The sequence below is a fragment of the Sinocyclocheilus grahami genome, unplaced genomic scaffold, assembly GCF_001515645.1.
Source record: "Sinocyclocheilus grahami isolate Dianchi unplaced genomic scaffold, SAMN03320097.WGS_v1.1 scaffold1525.1, whole genome shotgun sequence".
NCBI classification, from domain to species: Eukaryota; Metazoa; Chordata; class Actinopteri; order Cypriniformes; family Cyprinidae; genus Sinocyclocheilus; species Sinocyclocheilus grahami.
Window position 1 is genome coordinate 271,049 of NW_015506704.1, and position 10,958 is coordinate 282,006.

The window sequence follows — 10,958 nt, forward strand, 5'->3', positions numbered from 1 at the left end:
GCTACGGAACAGGACCGTCTCCTCCTGAAGAGTCAGCTACGGAACAGGACTGTCTCCTCCTGAAGAGTCAGCTAAGGAACAGGACCGTCTCCTCCTGAAGAGTCAGCTACAGAACAGGACGTCTCCTCCTGAGCACTCAGCTACAGAACAGAATCGTCTCCTCCTGAGGAGTCAGTTACAGAACAGAATAGTCTCCTCCTGAGGAGTTAGCTACAGAACAGGACCGTCTCCTCCTGAGGAGTCAGCTACGGAACAGGACCGTCTCCTCCTGAGGAGTCAGCTACGGAACAGGACCGTCTCCTCCTGAGGAGTCAGCTACGGAACAGGACCGTCTCCTCCTGAGGAGTCAGCTACGGAACAGGACCGTCTCCTCCTGAGGAGTCAGCTACGGAACAGGACCGTCTCCTCCTGAGGAGTCAGCTACGGAACAGGACCGTCTCCTCCTGAGGAGTCAGCTACGGAACAGGACCGTCTCCTCCTGAGGAGTCAGCTACGGAACAGGACCGTCTCCTCCTGAGGAGTCAGCTACGGAACAGGACCGTCTCCTCCTGAGGAGTCAGCTACGGAACAGGACCGTCTCCTCCTGAGGAGTCAGCTACGGAACAGGACCGTCTCCTCCTGAGGAGTCAGCTACGGAACAGGACCGTCTCCTCCTGAGGAGTCAGCTACGGAACAGGACCGTCTCCTCCTGAAGAGTCAGCTACAGAACAGGACGTCTCCTCCTGAGCACTCAGCTACAGAACAGAATCGTCTCCTCCTGAGGAGTCAGTTACAGAACAGAATAGTCTCCTCCTGAGGAGTTAGCTACAGAACAGGACCGTCTCCTCCTGAGGAGTCAGCTACAGAAATCTCAATCCCATAGAGAACCTGTGGTCAGTCCTCAAAAGGCGAGTGGACAAGCAGAAGCCCACAAATTGTGATCAACTCCGAGAACTAATAAGGCAAGAATGGATCGCCATCAGTCAGGATTTGGCCCAGAAGCTAATATCCAGCATGCCAGAGCGAATTGCAGACTCAAGGGTCAACACTGTAAATATAGACTCATTATATTTTTTGCCAATTAAAGTCTTTAAAACTTATGATATGCTTATCATTGTTTTTCAGTATACCATAGAAACATGTGGAAAAATAATCTACAAATACTGAAGCAGCAAACTTTGCAAAACACAAAATTTATGTCACCGCCAAAACTTTTGTCCACGACTGATTCACCTTTATTCCACTAGATGTTTGTCAAACAATGATATGAGGCATCAATCAAATTTACCTCAGACATAAGTTGTCATGGCTCAGTGACTTACAGCTGAACAAGTACATAATCAGATATTAGCCTTGCTCGATGGTGGATTGGATGACGAAGCTGTGAGGGAACAAATTGATTCTGAAGATGAAGAAAACGCTAGTTTTGAAAGTATCAGATCCTGAATATGAGCCAGACACGGGCCTTGCAGCAAAGCAAAACTGGTTCTGACTGAAAGTGATGCATTCTCATGTTTCATTGATGATGATAATCTGCACAAGGTGACTGAAAATACTAGCCAGTATGCAAGAATGTATATGGTGTCTAAAGGCAGAGATCCTAGCACATGGAAACGAGCTGAAGAAACTGTATAAACCAATATTCAAAGCTGCATTCAGCATCAGTAGGTTTGATTAGATCGTGTCATTTATGAGATTTGATGAGCGTGGCACATGTCAGGCGAGAAAAATCAATGACAAATTTGCTCCATTTAGATCACTCTGGAATGGCTTCATTGAAAATTGGAGGGAAAATTACAATGTTGGCCCGTATGTGACAATTGATGAGCAGCTCATCCCATTCAGAGGACTTTGCAACTTCCGGCAATACATGCCCAAAAACCTGACAAATACGGCATGAAACTGTTTCTAATGTGTGATGTTGCTACAGCATACACTTTCAATGGTCTACCATACACTGGCTGTGAAGGCGATCAGCGGTGCACAGGATTGGCAGAGAGTGTAGTAAAGAAACTGGTAGATCCAGTTCAGAACTCTGGAGTACATGTCACAACTGATAACTGGTTTACAAGTGCAAAACTCGCTGCTGATTTGCTCGGCAAACACATTACCAGAAGTTCTGCCTGCGTTTCATGTCTGTAAGAGGAGACCTGTGAGATCAAGACTGTTCGGTTTTTGCCAAAAGTAAGCCATAGTGTCCTATGTGCCAAAAAAGAACAAGGCTGTTGTGCTTTTATCCAGTATGCACGACCAAAAAGAGGTTGAGGAGGTGTCTGGGAAGCCTGTGATCATTCTAGACTATAACAAAATGAAGGGTGCTGTGGACCACATGGACCAACTGTGCCACAAATACAGTGTACAGAGGAGAACAAATCGTTGCATTTTCCTCAAGATCCTTGGCTTTCAGCTACTGAGACCATGGTTGCAAGAAAGAGCGCTGGTACCAAGACTTCCCCGAGCATCCCAATGCGCACTGAAACGCTGTGGTTTTGTGAAACAACCCCACCAAAGAAATAGGTGCCAGAAAGTGCAGAAGGTGTCACATTTGCCCATCATCATTCGATTGCAAAACGGTGGACCGCTGCTGTGAGTGTGGTCAGCCATGCTGCAATGACCACAAGAGAGTCTTAAAATACACGGAAAATACACGGGTAATGTGTCCCAGGATTTGTCCCGGGATCATTTGATTTTGGTTCATTCACACTGCCAGTGATTAAATAGGAATCTGTGCGTGCGTTCACACATATCCTGTAAAGACATGTGACATCGGGATGTGACGTGTAATGTACGAGTCAAAAACGCTAGCCCGCTGCCTCTCTTTCAATTGTAATCGTGCACTTATGATCTACGATTTCGAGAGAGAAACCACACTCCTGCATTTTGAACGCAGCTTCAGCGTGGATACTGAGGAGCTCCCTGGTCTCTGCTTCAGTCCAGTTTGCAGACATTTTTATTTATTTTCTTTTTTATGTGAGCGTTGATCTCTGCATTTAAATCACCTGCTCAAAGTGTCAACTACGTCATCACTTCGACACAACCTTTCCAGGATTGGTCCTTCCTTTTGTTGCAATGTTATTAGGTCCCCATCCCGGGACGTGCTTGCGTTCACACAGAAGGCACTCTGGCCATTTCTATTTAATTTAATCAACACACAGTGTGAAAGGGGCTACTGTCATTTGCGACTACTGTTCTCACTGAGCCTATAAAATTCAATGAATTAGAGGTAAATATACAGACAGTACTAGATCAAAATTATTTGTCTAATTTGACTTGATGGTGAGTATTACAGTTCTTTGATAATTTCAGTGTCTGAATTATTAATTTTAACATTGTGTATATTTATTTGCATCTTTTTTATAACTAAAATGTCAAAATATAACAAAATATGCTTTGTTTTATCATTTTGTAATTGTTAAAAAATATTTTGACAGCTGTATACTACTAATGGGGCAGTTTAGAGATCCAACTGTGTTAAACATAAACATACGGATCCAGACTGTATCCAGATCAGATGGTGGATCAGCAGCTAGAGACGACCTCTACAGCCCTGAATGTCAGCGGAGACCATGTCAGCGGAGACCATGTCAGCTAGACGACAGATCCCCTGCGAAGACCTCATCACCTCGACGACCATCGGCACGAGACCACAGGAACCAGACGAGTCCTCCGCACAATCTGACCTGTGCTGCAGCCTGGAATTAAACCACACCATGCTGGTTTGGTCTGGCCAGAGGAGAACTGGCCCCCGACTGAGCCTGGTTTCTCCCAAGGTTTTTCTCCATTTCTGTCACCGATGGAGTTTTGGTTCCTTTGGCTTGTTTAGTTGGGGACGCTTGACTGATTGCACAGACACTCTTGAAGAGAGCTGAACTGGATGATGAATCACTGAATCATCAATGAACTGACTTGAAAAATGACCCTGTTATTGTCTTGTTGCATTATTGACAAACTATTTCCCTGTTTGACACAGTAAAGCTGCTTTGACACAATCAGTACTGTATAAAGCTCTGTACAGATAAAGGTGACTTGACTTGAATGGTTCTGGCGGTTGTCCAGCTACCAAAAAGGAGGCGGACTCCAGGGATGAGACTTTGACTGCCAAGAAGGTTAAGGCTGTTGTCCTGCTTCTCTTGAATTCTCTTGAGTGTTTGTCTGACATCTAGAAGACATTTCATCATCAGGGTTCCCCATTCCTCGTCCAGGAGAGTCACTTTCCCACAGAGTTTAGTTTGATCTCTAATTAAACGCACCTGATTCAACTAGTAAAGGTCTTTGTGTTTACTTTAATAACAGCCAGGTGTGTCGAAACTAAACTCAGCAGGAATGAGGAAGCTGCTTTACAGACTCACAGACAAACCTGTTTTACACACGTCACTCAAACACAGAAGCAGGAAACAGGAATCACGTGAGTTCAGGGAAAGAGAAACTGTAGAAGTGTAGTTGAGCTGTTGTCTGTTTGTGTCTCTGTGTTCATGCAGTAAAATGGCAGAAACCAGAATTTCGGTAGATCAGAAGGAGTTCATGTGTGCCGTGTGTCTGGATCTCCTGAAGGATCCAGTGGCCATTCCCTGTGGACACAGTTACTGTAAGAGCTGTATTACAGGCTGCTGGGATCAGGAGGATGAGAAGAGAGTCTACAGCTGCCCTCAGTGCAGACAGACCTTCAGTCCAAGACCTGCTTTAGCTAGAAACACCATGCTGGCTGAAGTGGTGGAGAAACTGAAGAAGACCAAACTCTCTGCTGACTGTGACGCTGGAGCTGGAGATGTGCAGTGTGACGTCTGTACTGGAAGAAAATACAGAGCTGTCAAGTCCTGTCTGGTGTGTCTGAACTCTTACTGTCAGAATCACCTCGAACAACATGAGAGTTGGTTTAAAGGAAAGAAACACAATCTGACTGATGCCACTGGACAACTGCAGGAGATGATCTGCCAGAAACATGAGAAGCTCCTCGAGGTTTTCTGTCGCACTGACCAGAAATGTATATGTGTGCTGTGTATGGATGAACATAAAAACCACGACACTGTATCAGCTGCAGCACAGAGGACAGAGAAGCAGGTATTTAACACTAGACACTGATGAAGTATTGCTGACACTCGTTTCATATGTGTTTATATCAGCACCATATGAACAGCTCACAGCATTCACACGACAGCAGAAATGAAGAGCAGCAGCAAGAAGAGTTTGCTGAAAAAGCACTGTAAACCTTTATCAGCACAATCCTTCATAAAATAGGCTTTGATTAAGCAACATAAAATAATGGAGTTGTCACACATTCAGAGTTTGTACTTTGTTTTCTGTCTGCACCATTTTCATTGTCATGCTTAGTGATTTATTTCATCATTTAGTTCAGGTGTGTATGGTTTATTAGCCTCGTTTGATTTAGTACTTTATTTTGTTTCCGTTCATAACTGTCGGGTCTCTTCCGTGATTAGATGTGTTGTAGCAGTTCTCTCTGTTTGTATATCTTGCGTGTGGATTTATTAAAGATTGCCTGTAACCTTCATCATCGTGTTCATGTGTACTAACAACACAGCGTTGTGACAGGAGTGAACTGTTCACCCGTTCTTTGACAAAATACATACTTTCATCAGTCAAAATACAATATAAATGCAGTGACAGACGACTTTCTGTTCAGTAAATCTGACTGAATCCAGATGATTTCAGTCATTTATAGCTTCACTTTGTTCATTTATTTTCCTGTCTGGCCACATTTTAATTACACAGAAACACTGTCAGTGTGAAGCTCTATGTCTGTGTCTGTTTCAGTTTTATAGTACTTAAACTTGTAGTTTGAAACAGGCCTTAAAGGGGTCCTATTATGCTCTTTTACAAAGTCTTGATTTTGTTTTGGGGGTGCACTAGAACAGGCTCTCATACTAGGTTGTTCGAAAAACACAATATTTGTTCACATATTTTACATTATTACAGCACCTCTCTCCCCAGTCTGGCCTGAACGGCTCGAATAGTTCCTGAATCAAATGAAGGCCCGCCTTCTGAAAGACGAAATGTGTTGTGATTGGTTAGCTGGGCCGGTGTGTGCTGTGATTGGCAGCATTCGGCGGCTGGTCGGGAAATGTCATGCCCCTTACCATAGCCGCCTGCGAGCTTCAGTGTAAATATTGTGTCAAAATCAAATCAATTTGAGCGCAATTTAAACCTGGATGATTGTAATCACTCTAAGTTGTGATAACACTCGTTGCCTTCTCTAGTGCAGCTCAACCAGGTCTCGTCCCATTCGTCGATATTTGTGATATCACAAATCCCGGAAAATATGCGTTGTAGTCCAAACGAGTCGTTCGTTGTAGTTTTTGAAAAGTGATTTCTGTTAAATAAAAGATCTCCTTTTGAATTGGACTTTGAGCTTTGTAACTTTGCTGCTCTTTTTTATGCTCAAACAGCAACATTACAGACTAACTAAAGTTGTAATAAAAAAAAGCATAATAGCACCCCTTTAATTAATGTACGATGGTGGTAAATGATCAATTGTCCCTTCTGGAGATTGAACCTACAGTCATTAGTTATCAGCTCCATGTTTCCTGGATTCATCTGTTCACATGATGATTTAGTGCTAGTAGTTTTCTGTGACGTTCACTATCATCTGTTTGTCCTGCAGAAGCAGCTGAAGGAGACGCAGAAGACGTTCCAGCAGAGAATCCAGCAGAGAGAGAAAGATCTTCAGCAGCTGAGAGAGGCTGTGGAGTCTCATAAGGTGAGTCTGGAGAAGAAGAGAAGTTTGTCTCCGTCTCAGTTCAGACTCACTGAAGCCTGAATCACTGTGTGTCCTAACAGCGCTCTGCACAGACAGCAGTGGAGGACAGTGAGAGGATCTTTACTGAGCTCATCCGCTCCATTGAGAGAAGCCGCTCTGAGCTGATACAGCTGATCAGAGATCAGGAGAAGACTGCAGTGAGTCGAGCTGAAGGACGACTGGAGCGACTGGAGCAGGAGATCAATGATCTGAGGAGGAGAGACGCTGAGCTGGAGCAGCTGGAGCACACACAGGATCACATCCAGTTTCTGCAGGTAGCACAGATCTAGAAGAACAGGATCATAGTGGACTTGAGCAGATCCTGCTGTGACAGAGACTCACAGAGAAACATTTCATGAGTGTTTTAAGATCGTCTTCTTCTGAAAGAAATGAATGTCTTTCAGCTCTGGAAATCTTGCTCAAATGGGCCTCATGTCAGAACACTTCTTTCTCTTTTAATCACTTGTAGGCGTCCCACTGCTTCTCTGACATTACATTCACTGTGCAACTGTCCAAACAGTCCCACAGACCTCAAACTTTGCTGGGGATAGCAAAACCCCTAACCATAATGACACATACTGAACAATGAGTTAATATATGTGCCTCAACAAGTAAAGTCATATCTTTGCAAATCATTAGCTAATGATTAATTAAAGCAATAACAGTAAGTTGAAATGCATAGCTTTGTGGTAAGTAACATATTAAATTACACTAGTAGTTAATACTATATGTTATTAAGGATTTAATACAGGTTGACACTTTAAAATTAATAGCAATTGATCTATTACTTAATCTATTAATCAGATAGACTCTTTATTAGTTGCTGATGTAGAAATCATTAATGAATGATTTAGTTCTTAAGAAATTGTGCATTAACTCATGGTTATCTGTGCGTTAGTTAAGAATGAATTAATGCATATTAGTGCAGCAGTATTGTAAAGTGTTCCCATAATGCTCAATCTAATCGTAGCCTTCGAGCTGCTTTTCCTGAGCAAATCTACTCAACTCTATAATGAGACTCCATTGATGTGCTTGAGCTGTTAGATGGACATTTATGTTCTCAGCAGATGTTTTATCATCCAAACTGTGTCCTAGAAAGTTCACATATAGTGTAAGTGTCAAATACTAGAATCTGTAGCTCTAATGTGATGTAATGAATATGAGAAACAGAGTGATTACATACGCTAAAACAATCCAGTCGTATCCTGATCATCCAGACAGATTTGATTATTATCTTCAGGTGTTGTGTAGAGAGAGTGTGTGTGGACGCTGTTACTGGGAGCTGGAGTGGAGAGGACGGGTGGATATATCAGTGTCATATAAGAGCATCAGCAGGAAGGGAGGAGGTAATGAGTATGTGTTTGGACGTAATGATCAGTCCTGGAGTTTGATCTGCTCTTCCTCCAGTTACTCATTCATACACAATAACATACAGACTGCTCTCTCTGTGAAGTCCATCAGCAGCAGAATAGGAGTGTTTGTGGATCACAGTGCAGGAACTCTGTCCTTCTACAGCGTCTCCAGAAACACAATGAGCCTCATCCACACAGTCCAGACCACATTCACTCAGCCGCTCTATCCTGGGTTTGGGTTTGGGTCTGGATTGTTTTTGAATTTTAATGTTGGATCATCAGTGAAACTGTGTTGATGAATCTGAATAGACTGACGAGAGATTCTACCCATAATGCTTTGAGCTGCATCAGTAACAGTGAGATGTTATAGAGTCTCTTCATGACATTAATACTGCAGCTGAACTTCTGTCACTGAAATAAGTCAGAATAAATGTGTAATAAATCCTCATATAGACCGTAAGATCAGTGTGTGTGAGTCCTGCTGAGTGTTTCTGTGCTTTCCTCTGTTTGTGTTGATGGAAATCACTCATTTAGTTTAGTATTAATATTATTATTATTAATCATGATCAGTAATTTCGATGTGTTATTTCTGTTCTCTGGCTGATACAAATAAAGCTTCTACCCACTTGATGAACAAAGGTGATGGGTTTTATTCCTCCTCTGTGCAGATCTCCAGAAGACTAATCAAGCAGCTCGTTATAGTTAATAGTTAAGATTCAGGATAAGAGTCAGCTGGTTATCTAATTCCAATATAATACAAAAGTGAACAAAAGTTTTTCAGAAAGGAGGGCATGTCACACAATCTATCCATGTTCCATCCATCTATCCAAAACCCTCTTAGCTGTTATAAATCCACTGTAAACCACGGCTTCACGGGGGTTACTGCTTTTATAAAACGGTTATTCCATATACGTAGTAAGGTTTCACAAAATAAAGCAGAGCAAATAAAGTGTAATGATATTAATAAACACAGTATTCTTCCACCAAACAATGTAGCTCCTCAGAAACAGTTGTGGTTGCTACAAAGTGGTTGCCGAGCAACACACAAACATAAACAAAGCTGTGTGTTACTTTGTAGCGTCATTCACAACAGCTTCGAACGCGGCTCAGCCAATCAGAGTCAAGCACCGGAACTCTCCGCTTTATAATGGTTCTTCACCAACAGGCCGATCTCTTTCAGGAAGGACATCGTTGTTTATCAGCGTTAGGATTTTGATTTGTGTGTATTTTCTCTTCTGTCTCATTCACTCAGATAATCAAGCTTCCTCCGTTATCTGATGACTTCTATTCCTGGACCGATTGAATACAAGATCTTCACAGTCTGCCAAAAGTTCAAAAAGCAGTCCTTATCACGTGTTTTAGTTATTAAACCTGAATCTTTGGTCCTATGGGGATCTTGTTAATAGGAGCAAAGCCCCAAGAGTGGGTCGGGCTCCTTGAGACATTAACAAAGACATGTTGGGACAACTTCTCTCCCCAGGAGAGATATTGGATGGGGTTGAGTTCAAGGCTCTGTGTTCTTCCTCACCAAACTGATCTTTATGGACCTTGTCTTGTGCACTGTGTCACAGTCATGCTGGAATAAAATAGGGTCTTCTTCAAACTGATCCCACAAAGCTGGAAGCACAGCATTGTCCAACATGTCTTGATATGCTGAAGCATTAATATTTCCATTTACTGAAAGCAAGTGACCCATCACAACAGTCCCATACCATTATCCCGCCTTTATAGTTAGCACAATGTAGTCTGACAGTAGTATTAGTGTATTAGTATTAGTATTAGTAGTAGTGTACAGCGTGTGTGTGTGTGTGTGTCAGGGGTGAACGTGATTTGACCAAGTACAACATGTTCCTGGATCAACATTCTGGAACATCATTCCAATCAACCAATCAGAATTGAGAGATAACTCTTCAGGAAATGTCTGTTTTAGGCTTACAATCAGGATGAGGCAATCCACACCCTTGTTAATCAGCTATCATTTCACACTGACTTCAGGAATAAATTATGAGTAAGGTTAGGTTTAGGGGTGGGGATTGGGTTACGTCTGTATTTTTGGACTGTAATGTTGATCCAGGAACATGTCTTACTTGCCAAAATCACGGCGACCGTGTGTCAGGGCCTCCGGTGCTGATGATGGTGATGATGATGATGATGATGATGATGATGTAATGAGCAGCTCACCTCAAGCCAAAGAAATGAAAACACTTTTTTTTTATTTTTCTGGCTTGTAGTTTATTTGCTGCTCTGTGGGAACTCACACACACACCCTGACTCTCCAGATGTTTCACCACACAGTGTGTGTGTGTGTGTGAGCCTGTAATCTAGACCAGACTCATGCATTTACCCAATTGCTAATTACAATGGAAGCCTGTTGGTCACCTAAACACTCTCTCTCTCACACACACACACACACACACACACACACACACACACACACACACACACACACAGTCACATTACGATCAGTGTAACGTTACAGTGATTTACAGTATTTCACAGCTTCTTCTGTTTCTGCAGTCATTTGTCAAATACTGTACGGTGCATGTCAGAAACACACTTGGGGTCAGAGGTCACCGTGTGCTGGAGTCATTATGGGTTAATAAGAAAAAGAGTTTATGATACACAAGCAGCACACAGTGTGGTTTCACTGGCACACAAACCACAGTCTGGAAACAATCAGCTTGCTTTCCTCTCTCTCTCTGTGTGTGTGTGTCTGTGTGAGTGTGTGTGTGTGCGTGTGAGTGTGAGAGAGTGTGCGTGAGTGTGAGTGTGTCTGTGTGAGTGTGTGCGTGAGTGTGAGTGTGAGAGTGTGTGTGTGTGTGTCTGTGTGAGTGTGAGAGAGTGTGTGTGTGTGTGTGTGAGGGAGTGTGTGAGTG

At 42.8% G+C, this 10,958-nt stretch overlaps 1 protein-coding gene across 1 annotated transcript; it reads left to right on the forward strand.

Annotated features, from left to right (window-relative positions):
- Window positions 1-4,349: 4,349 nt before the first annotated feature.
- LOC107570960 (E3 ubiquitin/ISG15 ligase TRIM25-like) lies at window positions 4,350-6,715 on the forward strand (the record flags this gene model as incomplete). The annotated part of the gene is made up of 2 exons (XM_016257244.1): window positions 4,350-5,037; window positions 6,596-6,715. Coding segments are annotated over exons 1-2 (696 nt in total), but the record flags the coding sequence as incomplete, so codon positions are not given.
- Window positions 6,716-10,958: the final 4,243 nt, after the last annotated feature.